Source organism: Anolis sagrei, chromosome 1 (genome assembly GCF_037176765.1).
Source record: "Anolis sagrei isolate rAnoSag1 chromosome 1, rAnoSag1.mat, whole genome shotgun sequence".
In the NCBI taxonomy this organism is placed as follows: Eukaryota; Metazoa; Chordata; class Lepidosauria; order Squamata; family Dactyloidae; genus Anolis; species Anolis sagrei.
Genome location: NC_090021.1, coordinates 336,705,192 through 336,724,212, shown reverse-complemented (window position 1 = coordinate 336,724,212; position 19,021 = coordinate 336,705,192). Strand labels below are relative to the sequence as shown.

The 19,021-nt window shown below is 40.9% G+C and overlaps 1 protein-coding gene across 1 annotated transcript; it reads right to left on the bottom strand.

Annotated features, from left to right (window-relative positions):
- Positions 1-427: 427 nt before the first annotated feature.
- ACTR10 (actin related protein 10) lies at positions 428-15,004 on the bottom strand. Its single transcript, XM_060753555.2, has 13 exons — positions 14,859-15,004; positions 12,412-12,484; positions 11,392-11,474; positions 10,209-10,317; positions 9,361-9,468; positions 8,846-8,913; positions 7,445-7,524; positions 6,291-6,326; positions 5,648-5,727; positions 5,464-5,537; positions 4,733-4,814; positions 3,597-3,798; positions 428-948 (listed from the first exon to the last, which is right to left on the bottom strand). Exons 1-13 carry the CDS (start codon positions 14,933-14,935, stop codon positions 767-769), a joined length of 1,254 nt encoding a protein of 417 aa, XP_060609538.2. The 5' UTR covers positions 14,936-15,004; the 3' UTR covers positions 428-766.
- Between the last annotated feature and the right edge of the window lie 4,017 nt (positions 15,005-19,021).

Below are 19,021 nucleotides of genomic sequence, written 5' to 3'. Positions count from 1 at the left end.
CAAGTCAGACTTCCCAAGGTACGGGCGCAGCTGGCGCACAAGCTTTAGCTGTGCAAATGCTCCCCTGGTCACCGCCGAAACCTGGGGTTCCAGGCTCAGCGATGAGTCCAAGGTCACTCCCAAGCTGCGAACCTGCGTCTTCAGAGGGAGTGCGGCCCCATCCAATACAGGCTGTAACCCTATGCCCTGTTCGGCCTTGCAACTGACCAGGAGGAACTCTTTCTTGTCTGGATTCAGTTTCAATTTGTTCGCCCTCATCCCGACCGTTACAGCGGCCAGGCACAGGTTCAGGACCTGAACAGCCTCCTTAGTAGCAGGTGGAAAGGAGTGACAGAGTTGGACATCATCCGCGTACAGATGACACCGTACCCCGAAACTCCAGAATCCTTTGAAAGGCATCTAGGAAGGAAACACACACACAATGCCATGCATTTTCATTTTTTAATGTTTAATAGATGACTAAAGTGAACTACAAATTACATTGGCAAAGAAAGTTGCATGTGCAGTTCTGAGCTCAGAGACACTTCAGTTTCAAATGCTTTAAATAATAATAAAGGCCAAAGGCTTGTGACCTTATTTGGTGATCACTGTACACAATAAATAAGCACAACAATGGGGTATCGTTTAAATTAGCTGACAGAAGAGGTCAACTTTGTGTCCACTCATCCAGAACTGCATTCAGTTCTATGACGGTTTAGCATCAGGAAGGGAAGCAAGGAAGGGAGCGCCACAAAGTGGAATGAATTCCTGTCCAAGAGGAAAAACACTACTTCTCCGTGGAAAAGGCTCTTTTCATCAAAGGGGGAGGCGTTTTCCCCACGTCAAACATCATTTCCAAAGGAGGGTTATTGAGGCAGCACCAGTCCGGGATGCGGCCTGTCTGGTTGTAGTATTCTTTTGACACCGAACGGCTCCCGAGGATGTCTTGGAGGGCCCCAAAAATGGCTCCTGGGTAGTGGAAAAAATGAGAAGTTTTGATTCATGAGACACAAACTAACTAACAAACCCAACAAATGACAGCTGCTGTAGACTAGGCTTGGGCAAACTTCAGCCCTCAAGGTGTTTTGGACTTCGGTTCCCATAGAATCAAAGAGTTGGAAGAGACCTTATGGGCCATCCAGTCCAACCCCATTCTGCCAAGAAGCAGGAATATTGCATTCAAATCAACCCTGACAGATGGCCATCCAGCCTCTGTTTAAAAGCTTCCAAAGAAGGAGCCTCTACCACACTCCGGGGCAGAGAGTTCCACTGCTGAACGGCTCTCACAGTCAGGAAGTTCTTCCTCGTGTTCAGATGGAATCTCCTCTCTTGTAATTTGAAGCCATTGTTCCTTGTCCTAGTCTCCAGGACAGCAGAAAACAAGCTTGCTCCCTCCTCCCTGTGGCTTCCTCTCACATATTTATACATGGCTATCATATCTCCTCTCATCCTTCTCTTCTTTAGGCTAAACATGCCCAGCTCCTTAAGCCGCTCCTCATAGGGCTTGTTCTCCAGACCCTAAATCATTTTTCCTAACAGATAGTAACTTCCAACAGGAGCATACCACATATCAGATGTGCCACATCTGACCCCCACGTTCTTTTATGTGGCCTTCCTCCAGATGTTGGACTAGAACTCCTGTATTCCTCATCATTAGGCATCATGACTAGAGTGGATGGGAGTTGGAATACAGGCATATCTTTGTTAAGTCAGGAGAGTGGAGTTTGAATTAAAACACAAAGCTTGTAGATATGCAGGCTGACTTTAAAATGCCCTTTAGTTTTCCCCTAGTCCGCTTGCACCAGAAGAAGAAGAAGAACTTTATTTTTCTACCCCGCCTCCATCTGCCCGAGGGGAATCAGGGTGGCTTACATGGGGCCAAGCCGAAGGCAACATACAATTAAAAACAGAACAATAACATAATGAAATACCATTAAAACAGCATAAACATGAGTTCAACACTCCTGCCAAGCATCAAAAGCAACAACAGACTCATTTTTGGAGGGGAGGGGAGGGGCCAATATGCAAAACTAGTTAAAGGATAGGGAGGTCAAAAAGATAGATAGAAACGTATAGTGGCATAGGAATAATAGCACAGGAATAGAGCAATTAAACAGGATCAATTCAACTTAACTTAAAAATGTAGTAATGAAATATAGAAATTTGAATTCAAGTAATGATTCAGTGCTGTTGGCCTGCAATTCTCATTATCCATAGTGCAGACCATAAAAAAATGATGAAAGTTGTTGTTCAATAACACCTGGGGATCCAAACTGGGCAAAAACTAAAGAGCACTGACCACTGGTCCTTTGAGGACAACCATATGGCTAGGATGGCCCTCCATGAAAATGAGTTCAACACTCCTGCCAAAGAATCACCTGAGGACTTTGGAAATTCCCAGAAAGGACATATTTTGTTGGATGTGGGTAAGTGGAACCACAGGGATTGGGGTTGCATAAGCTTGGGATAACCGTGGTATGCAAGCTCTAAGCATTTAATATCAGACTTTTCTCAGAGCAGAAGCAACCTAACATCCCATTCCATTTATTAATATTATATGGTTAATTTTCCCCTACAAAATACAGCAGGCTCTTGGGATACTGTCAGAAAAAAAATCTAAGAATCAATACTGTAAATAAAAATGTAAAAAAAAATCATTTTCAATACAGTAAAGTAAGTTTTTCTCATATAGCAACGATGTGTCCATAAAGTTTGACATAATTTGCTTTTAAATATTGTTACCATATATACTCGAGTATAAGCCGACCCAAATATAAGCCGAGGTGCCTAATTTTACCACAAAGAAATGGGAAAACGGATTGCCTCGAGTATAAGTTGAGGGTGGGAAATGCAGCAGCTACTGGTAAATTTCAAAATAAAAATAGATACAATGCAATTACATTAATTGAAGCATCAGTAGGTTAAATGTTTTTGAATATTAACACAAATCTGTAATTTAAGATAAGACTGGCCAACTCTGATTAAACCATTATTCCGACCTTCTACAATGTAAATGTGCTCACATATCCTTCCAATAATAATAATAGAGTAAAATAATAAATGTAATAATAATAATAAAAAATGGTAATAATAATAATAATAGTAATAATAGCAGTAATAATAGTGTAAAATAATAAATATAATAATAACAATAACAACAGAGTAAAATATTAAATATCTCTGACTTGAGTATAAGCCGAGGGGGACTTTTTCAGCCTAAAAAAAGGGCTGAAAAACTAGGCTTATGCTCGAGTATATAAAGTATTTCAATATTAATATCAGATCATTACAGAGCTTATAGTATGGTTTCATATGCCAATTTGCAAAGTCACTCTCAAGCAACCATAAACTACTTTTATTCAGCATCTACCAATACCCGTAAGTGCCAGTTAATTGAGAGTCTACTGTTCCCAGACTCCTTTGATGTAGCAAAGTTTAGATATTTGCAAATTAAGGTCTGTAAATCCTTGAACAGCTTGACACTAAACTTCTGTATGAGGCGTGAAATTTTTCCTTAGATTTTCATTTATTGCTCAAAGTTGGATCTATCGGATATGCCACACAATTCCAGTTCCCCTCCCACCCTGTGCTTCCTCCTCAAGTTATTCCCGACTGACCTCCTAACCAGGCCACGCAGTTGGGCTTTGCAGGCGGAGTGTGCACCCGGAAGGTCTTTGAGCCCAGGATCTCCTTGTACTTGGGCTTCTCCACCAAGTGCCTGATTTCGGCCATCAGCCTGTGCAGGAATCCTGGCAACATGGCTGTGCCGCCAATGACCACCAAGTTCTCCGCCAACTGCTTTCTGGTATCTATTGGACACTGGCCAGAGAGAGAGGAGAGGAAACATTTCATTTGACCCATGAACAGATCCAGTTGACAGAAAACCAGGGTATCTCTTATGTGCAAATTGGCTGTATCCACTGATTCAATCATTCACATCTTGAAAGTATTTTTAAAAATTCCCTCCAAAAACTTTGCTATTGCCAACAGGAAGTTATTCCTAATGTTTAAGTGGAATCTCTTTTCCTGCCATTTAAATCTATTGCTCTATTGTGTCCTTGCAGCAGAAAACAAGCTTGCCTCCACCTCAATGGGTTGTTGTTGTTGCTCATTCGTTCAGTCATTTCTGACTTTTCGGAGCTGGGGGAGGTGACGGCCGACAAGGAGCCCACGCAAGAGCTCCCTGTCGGCCATCACCTCCCCCAGCTCCTCCAAAGTCAAGCCAGTCACTTCAAGGATCCCATCCATCCATCTTGCCCTTGGTCGGCCCCTCTTCCTTTTTCCTTCCATTTTCCCCAACATCATTGTCTTCTCTAAGCTTTCCTGTCTCCTCATTATGTGGCCAAAGTACTTCAACTTTGCCTCTAATCTCCTTCCCTCCAATGACCAGTTGGGCTTTATTTCCTGAAGGATGGACTAGTTGGATCTTCTCGTGGTCCAAGGCACTCTCAGCACTTTCCTCCAACACCACAGTTCAAAAGCATCAATCTTCCTTCGCTCATCCTTCCCTATGATCCAGCTCTATTCTGTTTTAACTGTCATGGCAACAACCTGTTTGCAGTCTGAGGTGGCACAAAGGGAGCTCTCTAGCTAAAGTTGTAAATGCCCTTCCCTAAACTGCAAATTCTACTGTTTCATAAGATACATAAATGGAATCATATAGCCATAAATGTGTAATAGAAGAAAGGGTTTACTGTTGTCATGGACAGAGGGATATCTGAAAAGAAACAACAACCAAGGTTAGCTGCGGTACCTCCATAAGTGAGTCCAATATTAATGTGGCCACTGATTTTTCTTCATTATCTTGCTCAAAGAGTATTTCAACAACAGAGTCTCTGTGGGTAAGAAACAAAAGGAGGCGTTGAGCAATCCACGTGCTTAAAAAGGACCACTTATTTTCAAGAGATTAAAGCAAATTGCCCATCCCTTTCCACTTTTCCTACCGATTCCAAAGGGGTAAAATCGATCTTATGGTCAGTGAAGGAAGTCGCTAAGAAGAACATAAACTTATGTGAAATGTGGTGCTGGATAAGGGTTCTACAGATAGTATGGACTGCTAACAAGGAATATAAATTGGTCTTAGAGTCCTAGCAGAATTGTTACCAGAACTTAGTAGATAAATGGTAGGGGGATAACATCAGTTCACATGATAATGCAACCGGAGCCCCTGGTGAAGCAGTGGGTTAAATCCCTGTGCCGGCAGGACTGAAGACCGACAGGTCGCAGGTTCGAATCCAGGGAGAGGCGGATGAGCTCCCTCTATCAGCTCCAGCTCCTCATGCGGGGACATAAGAAAAGCCTCCCACAAGGATGATAAAACATCAAATCATCCAAGCGTCCCCTCGGCAACGTCCTTGCAGACGGCCAATTATCTCACACCAGAAGCAACTTGCAGTTTCTCAAGTCGCTCCTGACATGACAAAAAAACAACCCCCCCCCCAAAAAACCCCCATGATAATGCAAAAACAAAGTGAAGCTTCTCACCTAATGGCTCCATTGACATGTAAAATCTTCTCTCCATCCAGTGGATAATCTACATCAGGAGGTGGGGTTGGTCGCTGAAACAGAATCAATATTTCTCAAATGGTGAAATGTTTAAAAAATCTAACATTTTCACAAAATCAGGCCTCTTTGTCTGAAATGGAAATCCACCTTGTTCCTCACATACCTCAGCACTGCCATCCATATTGAACTTTGCCGCCTGGATTTTGAGCCCTCGCTGGAGGTCACTCACGAAGCAAGTGCGAACTTCAGAGAAAGACAAAAGTGACGTATTCAGAGTATTCTCAATTACAGTCAGCCCTCCCAATTAGTGGGTTTGGCTTTTGGAGATTTGATTATCTGTGGGTTTGATTAAAATGTTTTTTTTTTCTAGAAACCTTCAGGTCAGTAATGGCAAACCTTTAAGAGACCAAGTGCCCAAACTGGGGTAGGGTGATGGGACAGACGAGCAGGGTTCGCCACCACTGCTCTAGGTCTCCCAGTGCTGTTCTATGTCAACTTTTGCCAAAGTCTAATGTTTTGGTTTTTTTTGTCGTGTCAGGAGCAAGTCGCTTCTGGTGTGAGAGAATTGGCCGTCTGCAAGGACGTTGCCCAGGGGAAGCCTGGATGATTTGATGTGGGAGGCTTCTCTCATGTCCCCGCATGAGGAGCTAAAGTCTAATGTGAGATGCTTTTAATTGTGGCTTGTCTTGGAGAATTACTGCAGCACTAAAAATGTGGTGCTTGAAGTCATCATACTAGAGAATGAACATCAGTTGCATTTATTGAATGCCTATAAAAGGGGGATTTATATAAACGTATTTCTTTACCTTTTATGTCTTCTACAATGTCTTCTGGAACAGAACCTAAAAATACAGGAAGCAGTTTAGTCTAACAGATCTGCAATCAGCATCAACTGACTAGATCTAAATGCAGAGTGTGCTGAGACCACAGCTGCATCTGACAAAATATATCCACTATAGGCATTTTTAGGCCATGATTCCACCAGACACTTATCACACAGTCAAGCTGGGGGACCTGATAATGCTTAGAGTAATTTTCTCTAGGCATTCTTAGGTCCTCTAGCATGACTCTATGGTTTTGCATTTTTCATTCAATAGGGTTTGCTATTACCCATAGTTTTGCATAAATATATGAAGCCCTGGAATTTATGCCCCACCGGAACAGTGTCATATTGTAGAAAAAAGGCAGAAAAGTCTTCTTTCAAAATGCAACATCAAAACACAGACTGTTTGCCTGTTCAACACTAGTCTGTCTAACAGAACATTGAAATTGAGCGTCTAAAGTCACAATATACTTAGCTTCTGCCAAGTCGATCTTAAAAATACAGAACTGGAGAAACTTTGTGTACTGACTATTCCCCTGAATTAACTAACATCATCAGTTAGAAGAAGAAGCTTTAGTAAGGCCCACTAACCATTGCTTCTTGGAGCCAATATTGTTTATGAGAAATATAATCCATCAACGACACAGTAGCTTCACACAATTGAAAGGAAACATAAATTTACTATTATTCAGCAAAGTCAAAACATAAACTTGTGGCTTTGTATCAAAAATAAATCCTACAGAGTAACAAAACTTACATAGTCCTTGTATGCATTACAAAACACAGACAGTATGGCTTCTCCAACTCCCAAAGGAGAGAGCAAGCATGTATCCTAAAACACACCCAGTTACACTCCATTGGACATGGCCCAAATTTACTGGCCTAATTATCACCTACATATAATGACCATCAGTATTAGGTTTTTTCCTTAACACATATATCTACTCCCACTTTGGGGTTGATGCTTTTCAGTATACCTTAAATATGACTTCAGAAACATTTATATCAAATTTAAGGAATACAGACTGCCCACTGATTTTACTTTTGTAATATTGATAATCAAATGGGGATATAATTATCCTTCCTCAAAACAGTTCAAATGAGAAGCATTTTTCTCAAATAAAAAAGATGCATTACCCATCACTGATGGGAGACTCTGTCCTTTGGTGGCTCCAGTGTCCACAGTGCTCTGCTCCAGCAGCTGGTACTCCAATTCTCTAAAGGATTGCAAACACAGGGATTATTTTAGCAAAGAATGGCCATTTAATCTCTCTGTATAATAGTGTATGGATGCATAAACATTTGTTCCATAAAGGCTCCTACATGGTGTGAAGAATCTGGACTAGCACAAATATGCAGATACATTCTCTCTAGACATTTCTAGGTCCTCTAGTGCAATTCTATGATCAGTGGAAGCTGACCACAGATTTTCACTGGATGACACTTACTGGAACACACCAGCAAGCAAGAGTCCAAAAGTGGCAGGCTCAAACCCAGAACTTCAATCAATGGCTGATACCAAATGAGAGATTCCCCCCTGGGCACACAGAAGACTTGGAAGGCACTGAACAGACTGTGATCTGGCACCACGAGATGCAGAGTCAACCTTCAGAAATGGGGCCACGAAGTGGAATCCACGACATGTGAGTGTGGAGAAGAGCAAACCACTGACCACCTGCTGCAATGCAACCTGAGCCCTGCCACATGCACAATGGAGGACCTTCTTGCAGTAACACCAGAGGCACTCCAAGTGGCCAGATACTGGTCAAAGGACATTTAATCAACTACCAAGCTTGCAAACTTTCTGTTTTGTCTGTCTGTCTGTCTGTTTGTTTTGTTAAAAATGTAATACAACTGTCTGGTTGCTCCTGACACGATAAATAAATAAATACTGGATGACCTAGAAACACAGGTTTTCCTATATTTCTGGTTTTTCCACCTTTAAAATATAACATGGATGAGAAAAATACCAATATGACACATAACAATTAAAGGGCCTTCTGTAACAATTAATATTCAGAGGCCAAGAGAAAGCCGTTCTGTGAGGTTTTCAATCTCAGGCAAGCCCATATTGGGAGATACAGCCTTTCAAACAGCCTAGAAACAAACTGTAATTATCATTATTTCTGCATGTCATCTCTGCACAACACGCTACTTTCTATACATATCGGACAAACAGTGGTTGACATTATGGATTTTGCAAAAAAAAATCATGAATCTCTACAAGTTTGTAAGCCACCTTGAGTCCCCTGCAGGGTGAGAAAGGTAGGGCATAAATGAAGTAAATATAATAATAATAATAATAATAATAATAATAATAAAGAGACTTTGAGCATAGCTACAAAGATTGTTCAGATATAGCATTTGTCAGTTCTCCAAACTGCAGATTCTTAGGTGCACTGGCTTGTTACTTTCTGCAGCTTTCCATTTGATTTGGAAAAGAGCACACCTGGGCACACAGAAATCTTATCTCTAAATGTATTCAGTATTTCTTTCCATAATATGAATGCTTTAACAAAACACCTGCCGTCAACTTACTTGTGGATGGCTTTTCCTCCCAAAGGAAGGGCACCCCAGCAATTCAGAACAGGGATTCCTTCATAAATCTGCAAGCAGCTCAGGATGCTCCATTGATGCTATTTATGATACAGGAGGCCAAAGACATGCACTAAATTGCAGATACAGTCCTTCTGGCATGATCCATAGACTTCAAGTAGTTTTAATTTTTTACGATAGTTGAAACATTGCTGATCTTACTGTTAATGAGAGTTGCTTTAATTGGTAAGATTGACTGTACTCTTGATTTCTTATGCTTAATCTTGCCTTAACATTTTAATTGCATTTCTTTCATCAGACGTAACAATAAAATTCATCTTCCATTCCATTTTGGGGTAAAGGCATGCTATAAATCCAAGAAATAAATACATGTTCTTCCCAAGGCTACAGGTTAATTGGTTGATATGGAAACTATGTATTCTTAACTAATGCAATCCTGATGCCTTCCTTATACTGAAGAATTTCAGGGAGAGGGAACATTGAAACATAAAGGATACTGGTAACACCAGACTTTCTGTGTAACCGCAATCCAAGACCATGGCTGAATTAATCCCAAGAGTCAAAAGGGACATCAGGTGACCTGGGGCAAAGAGCACAGAAGGAACCTAGATAAAAAAAAAGTAGACAAACTGAGGAGATGACAGTGAAGATGTTCTTCTACTGTGATTTACATACAGAAGCCCCGGGTCTCATTATCCAGTTAAAAGGATTTGGTGAAGGAAAGATGTTGCCAATACTGGACTTAGTTATCAAATACAGTTGGTCCTCCAAATTTGCAGGTTTGATTATTGTGGATTTGATTAAGATGTTCTTTTTTAGGATCTTTAGGTCCTCCAGTATGATTCTATGGTCAACCTTTGGCAGAATTGTTCCTCTTGGTCAGAAAAGGTCTACACTTTTGAAATCATTGTTTTAGAAATACATGGAACAGACCCTTATTCTCCCCAGGGGCATGCAAGACCCCTCTGTCTGCCATGTTTATTCAAATGGATATAAAAAGTGAGTGAGAGCTTCATAAACACTATTAGAGCAAATACTGTTTGTCCCACAAGTTCACATCTGAAGCAGAGTATGGAAAAATTATGGGATTGCAGCTCTCAGAATTTTAGTGTAAAATAATAATCTGATCTGAACCTGGAAGCAAAGCAGTTCTCATACTAAATATTGTGATAGTGACACCTAACATGCAAACATAGACCTAAGCTTTTAGCAATCTCCCAGCAGTGATTACAGAAGCTTTTGGAAAACCCTGTTCATGTCAGCAGATGATTCTCCCACAAGCAAGCCAAAAAAATATTAATATGTATTAAGATGCCAGCAGTAACAGAGGTTTGAAATCCATTACCTCAAAATACTTGAACAGAACCTTTGTGAGTGTCTCTCTGAAATGGGAAGGGGACAGCACTGACTCCACAATCACAACACGACGGTCTCGGGGGTTTACCAGTAAGTGCCTGAAAAGTTAACGCATAAGACCAGAAAGCTGAATCACAGGTGGTTACCCGTCTGTACAAATTCATTTCCTACATAGAGATTCCAGCAGACTTAACATTCAGAAGATGATAAACTTCAAAGTCTAATCTTACACACAATAAAAGGTGGAATATGTGTTCTCAAAGGCTTTCATGGAATCGCTGGGTTCTGTGAGTTTTTTGGGCAATATAGCCTACTGGATTTTGATTTTACTGTTGAGGCGCTAATGATTGTTATACTGATGTTAATGATTTATGTGATAATTGTTTTTAATTGCCCTATACTTGTTTTGTGATATTTTGTACTGATGTTGTTCACCGCTTTGAGTTGCCTGAGGGTTGAGAAAAGCAGTATAGAAATAAAGTAAATAAATAAATAATACTGGAACATGGCCATATATTTTTGCTGCTTTTATAGGTAAAGGTAAAGGTTTTCCCCTGACATTAAGTCCAGTCGTGTCCGACTCTGGGGGTTGGTGCTCATCTCCACTTCTAAGCCGAAGAGCCGGCTTTGTCCGGAGACACCTCCATGGTCATGTGGCCGGCATGACTACATGGAGCGCCCTTAACTTCCCGCCGGAGCTGTACTTATTAATCTACTCACATTTGCATGTTTTCGAACTGCTAGGCTGGCAGAAGCTGGGGCTGACAGCAGAAGCTCACGGTGCTCCCCAGATTCGAACTTGCAACCTTTCGGTCAACAAGCTCAGTGCTTTAATTCACTGCACTGGGGGCTGCTTTTATAGCTTGCAAAAACATAGATTGCCCGCAGACCTTGGGGATACAACAAGTTTAAGGAAGCTTCTATTTGCCAGATATTAACAAGCTTGGCTCAATGCTAAGACTCATATAGCAGCATCTTCATAAGTACTACACCATATCCTCTGCAGTCTGAATGGAACTGGAGATGTCAAAATGTTTAACACAAATATCTTGTTTTTATTTTGATTATACACACACTCTTTCCTGGCCATTTATTTTAATTTATATCCCAACCCATAAAAATGTCAGGGACAAGGTTACCAAAAGAAAATGAATTTTCCCTTTGTTTCCTACCTGAAATAAAGCATGTGTATAAATTCCTTCAGGTAGGAATACAACTCTTCTGTGTTAATGTTGTATTGAACCACTTTGACAGGCTGTGGAGAAAAAAAAAGCATCATCAAAAGCAATTTTAAAAATATCTCATATATATGTTGTATTAACTACTTGAACAGCATGTTGGAATGTAACCATTTTTAACTAATGTGCTTTTCTCCATGCAAAATGTGAACATTAACTCTCCAGGGAAATGAGATGTCAAGGAGGCTGCACTTTGAGTACCTGTTAATTGGTATCTCCTAGCTTGCTTGCTTGCTTTTGGCTAGCCCACCACTGCCATCCAACAAGCTCAGTACTTATATGATTATTGAAGATGCAGTTCAGAGTTATTCCTAGATTCATCACTGACAGCGGAGGCCCAAATGACCTTCATGACATGGAGTCATTTTACTCTTTTTGCCTAGTACACTATTTGCAGTCATTCCTGAACAGAGACAGCTTAGTCAGCATGATATATGCATTCCTAACCTTGAACATTTAACAGTTTAATCTTAATAGTTTACTCTAGACAGTTCAATCTTATAGAGTTCTATAGTTAGCAATATTGTTGTATTTTACAGCATATTATGGCTGACACATGTGTCAGTTGATTCAGACATGAAATATAAGACAGGGTTCCTGTACCTAATAATTGTGCAGAAAAATAAACTTTTGCAAGTACTGATTGCCATGCAAGCAATCAGAATAATAGAATTGGAAGAGACTTCAACAGCCATCCAATTCAACTCCCTGCCATGCAGGAAAACACTATCAAAGCATTCCTGATAGATAACAATCTAATCTCTAATTAAAAACCTAAAAAGAAAAATACCCCATCACATATAAATTCCTTCTTCTACACAGTTATTAAAAATGCCAAAGCCCTTCCTTTTCTTTTATTATTCATAGGTGAAAAAACCTGCAATTATCCAAGTTGACATTTACCATACATTGAAATAGTAACGCCACTCCATGTTTATGAGAAAAGAGGCCTACCTTTGACATGCCTGGTTTTTTTATTTCACTAGGAATGACACATCTTGGTCCTGTTTCTCCTGCAAAGCCACACCTGGAAAAATATATTTATATATAAACATACATTTATGTAAACCAAAGAACAATAGAATTTAGATTATCTGATTTTGATTCAATGGCCATTAAACTAACTACTTCATTATTATTATTATTATTATTATTATAAATTTATTTGTACCCCGCTAGCATCTCCCAAGGGATTCGATGCGGCTTACAACGGGCCGAGGCCCACACAATACAACAATACAGTACCTAGCAAATAAAACAGTTAAGCAAAAACAATAACAAAAGCAGTACAACAAGACATTATTAAAACTGAGCCGGCCAGAGTAGGGGTACAGGATTAAAAGTGCTGATGTGTCGGAGGGATATGGGATTATAGTATAAGTGCGGTGTGCGGTGATCTTGGTTCTAACTAAAGTGCTTCTGGGATTTGGTACTGGGGTTCCTAGTCTGAAAAGGCACATTGGAACAGCCAGGTTTTCAAATTCTTCCTGAAGACTGCCAATGTAGGGACTTGTCTGAGGTCTTTTGGGAGGGCGTTCCAGAGGCAGGGGGCCACCACAGAGAAGGCCCTGTCTCGTGTCCCCTCCAAGCGCGCTTGTGACGCGGGTGGGATCACGAGCAGGGTCTCTCCAGATGACCGGAGTGAGCGTGTGGGTTCGTAGACAACGATACGGTCACGCAAGTAGGGTGGTTGCCATAACATGAAAACAGCTTGACCAAAATGTCACCTCTTTCTCAAAAAATGTATATCTAGCTTAAGGAACACTAGATATTCCTGTATATTTTACTATAGGTTCTTGAATTTCATAATGAACACATGCAGCATTACCTCCAGTGCTGCATGTGTTGTAGCATAATACTGATGAATATACAAGAGCAAGGGTCTTAAAATGCTTTTTTATTGCCTTCTTCCTCATCTGAATTCAGTTGCTGCAAACTGAGTTCAAAGTGCGAAAGTACTTTACGCTCAATTAACTCAGCAAGGCACGAAGATAACTGAAATTTGCCTTTTTGAGGAGGCTCAGGCCAAAGCTAACTACTGCGGCCACTCCCAACTTTTATTGATTTATATTTATATTCATTAATTACTATTATATTTATTTATTACATGCCACTTTCTCATGTTTATTCTTCTGCATTTATAACTTTTGCTGGACTTGGAGATTGTTTTGTACATGTCCCAGTTTTTTTCATTTGCATTTTGCTTGTTTGTGAATTGGATTTCATTGTTCTTTTTAAGTTTATTATTATTATACTTATTGGTGCACTGCTTTATCATTTAAAACAGTAATATCAATTAATTAACATCAGAACATCAATACAACAATACAGGAAAACAACAATCCATCACATCTCATCAATAGAATCAGCATCAGATCTTGTTGTCCATTAATCCATATTCCAGTAATCAATCAATTGCACTGCTTAGTTGAAAGCCTGTTCGAAGAGCCAGGTCTTCACTCTCTTCCTGAATGCCAATAAGGAGGGGGCCGATCTAATGTCTGTAGGAAGGGTGGCCCTGTCTCTCGTCCCTGCCAGGCATGCTTGTGAAGCCGGCGGGACCGAGAGCAGGGCCTCCCCAGATGATCTTAACGTCCTAACTGGTTCATAGGAGGAGATGCGTTCGAACAGATAGGTCAGGCCAGAACCGTCGAGCTAATCACCTCTCAACAAAAGTTTGCTCTAGGCACTGTCAAGCCATTATATGCTAATCAAGGTGGTCAGTTGAAACATTCACACCTAGCTCCAACAGACGAGAGTCCTTTGTCACACCTGGTCATTCCACAGATATATAAACCCATTTTCCTAGTTCCAACAGACCTCGCTACCTCTGAGGATGCTTGCCATAGATGCAGGCGAAACGTCAGGAGAAAATGCCTCTAGAACATGGCCATATAGCCCGAAAAAACCTACAACAACCCGCTGAAAAGGTAGTTCTAGATGGGAGGATTAGCTTGGATTATTTTTTCTTCTCGAGCTGTGGTAAGAGCCCTGTTTTTTCTCTGCCATCTTGCTGCCAATTTGCAAGCTGCCTTGAGTCACTTGAGAAAGGCTGGCTAGAAATATCGTAAATAAATAATAATAAATAAGTACTGGTTAAATAAAGAGGTACAGCACACTCCCACAACCTCACACTTGCAGCCAGTTATTGAGTCAGAATAAATATATTTTAAGTTGTAATGTTTTTAATTGTATGGAGAGATAAGTGGGATGTAAACAAATAAATACATAAATAAACATCCATTGTATACAAAGATTAAAATAGGATTTAGTAAGATTGAGAATAGTCTTATGTGTCCCAGTAGGTTCACGCCAAATGCCAACTGGTGCGTCCACACTGCAGAGTTAACGCGGTTCTGTACCGCTTGAACTGCCCTGGGCTGAGGAGTGGGGGCTCTTACTTGGTGAAGGCCGCGCCCAGGTCCATCACCACCGCGGTTTTCTCGCCGCCACTCCCGAGGCCTTCGTAGAGCGGCATCGCTGCAGCCTCCCCGAAGAAGGCCAAGCTCCAACTACGGAAGCAAAGGAACACAAGGGGGCCTTTCTCAGAGCGGCGCACGAAGCGGATTGGACAAATCCGCCATTCGGGGGCCTTCCGCAGCCGCCGGCGCATATTATAGCTGCCCAAATCCCCGCCTGATGCCAGTCATTATGTATGTCCTCTCCGTAGAGTTTTTTATTTCCTACTAAACACTTTCTTAAGAACGTAGCTTCTTTTTTTTTAGATGGCGGCCCTCTCTTACCCAATATGTGTCGCTCCAATGCGTGCAGGCGATTTTGTAGACACCTAAAAACACCGCCTCTGTTAACGCCTGCTGAGGAAGCATTGATTCCAAAGGGTTGGGCAAAGAGGTGCGGGTTCTTTGCGATTCGACCAACATTTCCGGTTATAGATAGCCGCCATTGTAATATCAAATTGCATGCACATAGAGGATGGGGCATACCTCTCATTCATATATATATATATATATATATATATATATATATATATATATATGTTATTTATTTATTTATTTATTTATTTCACAGTTTTCGATTCCGAGCTTCTCAACCTCGTTGAGGGACTCAGCCCGGTTTACAGCCATAAAAACATATACATTCATTAAAATATCATATATCACAAATTACACATCAACTTTAAAATACACTAAATATAAAACTACAGTAGTCAGCCGTCCTATTAAGATGGCTCTATATCTACTTCCATCCAGAGTCCTATGGTGTTGTCTCATTCCTCGAAGGCCTGACTCCACAGCCACGTCTTCACCCGTTTTCTAAATGTTAGAATGGATGGGGCGGTATATGTGTGCATGTGATATATGTTAATGAAATGGCAGGGAAACAGGTTTTGAGGAAAGGTGAGATAATTACCAAGAGACATCCTTTCTGGAGATCAGAAAAGAACGACTTTATTTCCAGCTGGCGACTCTGGTATGGACTCATGTCCCAAAAGTAAAACCAGAGCCCCGATCAAGGTGCGGACTGGCCTTCTATAGTCTCCAATCGGAATGAAACAAAGAACATACGTCTTCATACAATCATCATCATCCCTACGTCATCCTGGCATCATAAGAATATCAGGTTCCCCCTCCAACATGCAAAAACATGTCTCTGTGTCTTGCTGAAACCAGAGCAAGCATGGAGTGTCCCTCCTCCTTCTTGGCTGTGCTTACAGTCATCCATCAAAGGGGCCCTCTGACTTGTCAAGAGGCTTCTTACTTAGAGCCTAGATGTACCAGCCTGTGTCTTATCTCTCTTCTGGAATGCATGCCCCCCTTCCTCTTCAGCCCCTTTTGGAGACAAGCCGCTTGCTTGCCTGTCAGCTACACAGAGGGAACTAGATTTTCCTATACATTTAAAGTACATATGATTTTTATGCATAAATCAATCAATAAATATCCATTTTTCCAATATCTCCTCATCATTAATGCATATATATATATATATATATATATATATATATATACTTTATTTCTATACCGCTTTTTTCAGCCCTTAGGCAACTCAAAGCGGTTTACACAATACAAAGAATCATAGAATCATAGAATCAAAGAGTTGGAAGAGACCTCATGGGCCATCCAGTCCAACCCCATTCTGCCAAGAAGCAGGAATATTGCATTCAAATCACCCCTGACAAATGGCCATCCAGCCTCTGTTTAAAAGCTTCCAAAGAAGGAGCCTCCACCACACTCCGGGGCAGAGAGTTCCACTGCTGAACGGCTCTCACAGTCAGGAAGTTCTTCCTAATGTTCAGATGGAATCTCCTCTCTTGTAGTTTGAAGCCATTGTTCCGCGTCCTAGTCTCCAAGGAAGCAGAAAACAAGCTTGCTCCCTCCTCCCTGTGGCTTCCTCTCACATATTTATACATGGCTATCATATCTCCTTTCAGCCTTCTCTTCTTCAGGCTAAACATGCCCAGTTCCCTAAGCCGCTCCTCATAGGGCTTGTTCTCCAGACCCTTGATCATTTTAGTCGCCCTCCTCTGGACACATTCCAGCTTGTCAAGACAATACCATACGCATTAAAACAAATTATACATAACAGTCAATATCAATAAACAATCATTATCATAACGTCTCAACAACAAATCAGAACACATTCTCATAATCCTTCGTTCCGTATTCCTATGTTCGATTGCACCATATTCCTATATTCGATTGCACTGTTTAGCCAAACGCTTGTTCGAAAAGCCAGGTCTTCACCTTCCTCCGAAACGCCAACAGCGAAGGGGCCTGTCTGATGTCTACAGGTAGGGTATTCCACAGCCGAGGGGCCACCACTGAGAAGGCCCTGTCTCTCGTCCCCGCCAGGCGTGCCTGCGATGCAGGCGGGATCAAGAGCAGGGCCTCCCCAGACGATCTTAATGTCCTGGTCGGTTCATAGGTGGAGATGCGTTCGGAGAGGTAAGCAGGGCCGGAACCGTTTATCCCATGCCTTCTTGGAAGGGGTGGGATAAACCCACTACTTCTGGTGTCTGGACTTCTGGTGCCTTGAATAGCTGTCAAGTGAATATAGCCTTATGTCTCTGTATTCATGATTACGCGTATATTTTTAGTGTTAGCCTTGCACTAGGGCTGTGCGATCAATAAAAAAATGTTTCAATACTCATTACAAAATTGGGAGGGAGGGGGGGGGGCTAATTGTTTTTGAGGATGTTTCCAAAGTTATGGACCTAAACATGCAACTATAATGAAGTAACTAATTTTTCATTACTTTTTTGTTAAGTAATTGAGCAAGTGGGGAAAATTTAAAGGCTCATTTCACCATCATTTTTAGAGCTATCATGATGAAACTTGCTATAATTGTACTACACCTTTTCCACTGTTAGCCCACCAAATTTCAGAATGTTACACTCATCCATTAATTTTGGAGGAATTTTTGATTTTTTTGTACAAACCATATATATATATATATATATATATATATATATATATACACAAACTAGAGAGCTATCTACTTGCATTTTATATACAGTGCACAAGATAATCAGGGCATCATCCCCCCCCCCCCCAAGATTCAGGAAGATTCAGACATCTGATTTTGTTGGGATTTTAAAAAGTTTAGACAAAAACATTTATTCCCCCAAAAAGCCACAATAGCAATCCCCTTGAATATCTGTCTAACAGTGTGTCTATATGATACAGAATGAACCCTAGAACTTCAACTTGCAACAGATTTATACTATTACTTACTTTAGTTCTCTTAGCAGGTTTAATAATACTTTTTTTATCATTAATCGACTGACTCTAAACAGCTGGCTGATGCAGACCTCATTAGGGCTTCCTGGTGCTGAGCACTGCATTCTGGGAAGTGTAGTTTAGGGCAGGGCCTTTTGAATTCTCTGACACAGGGGGACTTACCTTCCCAAACTACATTTCCCAGAATGCCATGTTCTCAGTCTCTCACCCAGCTCAGCTAGTCCTGCCCCAGCTAGTCCTGCCCTCTTATGACAACCAGCAAGCAGCCTGGCCTTAATTTAAACACTAGCAATGGCCTCTTTGGCTTTACCAAAATGGTTTAATGCTTATGCTGAAAATTAAACTGACTTTGGAAGGCTTCCAAATGTTACAGAACTGAGTGTTTTGATTCTTAAACATTTCTCCTCTCTTTCCTGCATGTTTTTTTTAATAGCGATTCGTTTGCATGAATCTAACAAATTACTAATGACTTACAAGGACTAACAATAGTTTTGCAAGTATTTCTTCTGGGCAGATTGTGAATAAATTTCTATTGCCGCTTTCAACCTTGGTGAGTGTGCTCTTCAATTGGGGAAATCGGGTATAGCGTAACACTTGCCGGGCACGACCCTCTATCATGGCGGTCCTAATTTTAAATTTGATCTCAGTATCAAAACTGCAATATTGCTACAATGTAGATGAATCTATAATTTCATTTTCTTTATTTCCTTTGACGTCTTTCTGGAAAAAAAATCAATTAAGTATTAAGGTAGGGGAATAAATTTGCTATACAGACTGATGCTGATATCATTTATGTTGTGGTATTCTCTGTTTCCGGTTTACTTTGACTTATTACTGGGGAGATTTTCATCATCTCGAACCAGTTC

Bases quoted from the DNA above. Each gene is read 5' to 3' on its own strand.
- ACTR10 (XM_060753555.2), bottom strand. From the start codon at position 14,935: ATGCCGCTCTACGAAGGCCTCGGGAGTGGCGGCGAGAAAACCGCGGTG. The intron at 10,318-11,391 runs GTAGGAAACAAA...TTAACTTTTCAG, and splicing joins ATACACATGCTTTATTTCAG to GCACTTACTGGTAAACCCCC. The intron at 5,538-5,647 runs GTATGTGAGGAA...ATTCTGTTTCAG, and splicing joins ATATGGATGGCAGTGCTGAG to CGACCAACCCCACCTCCTGA.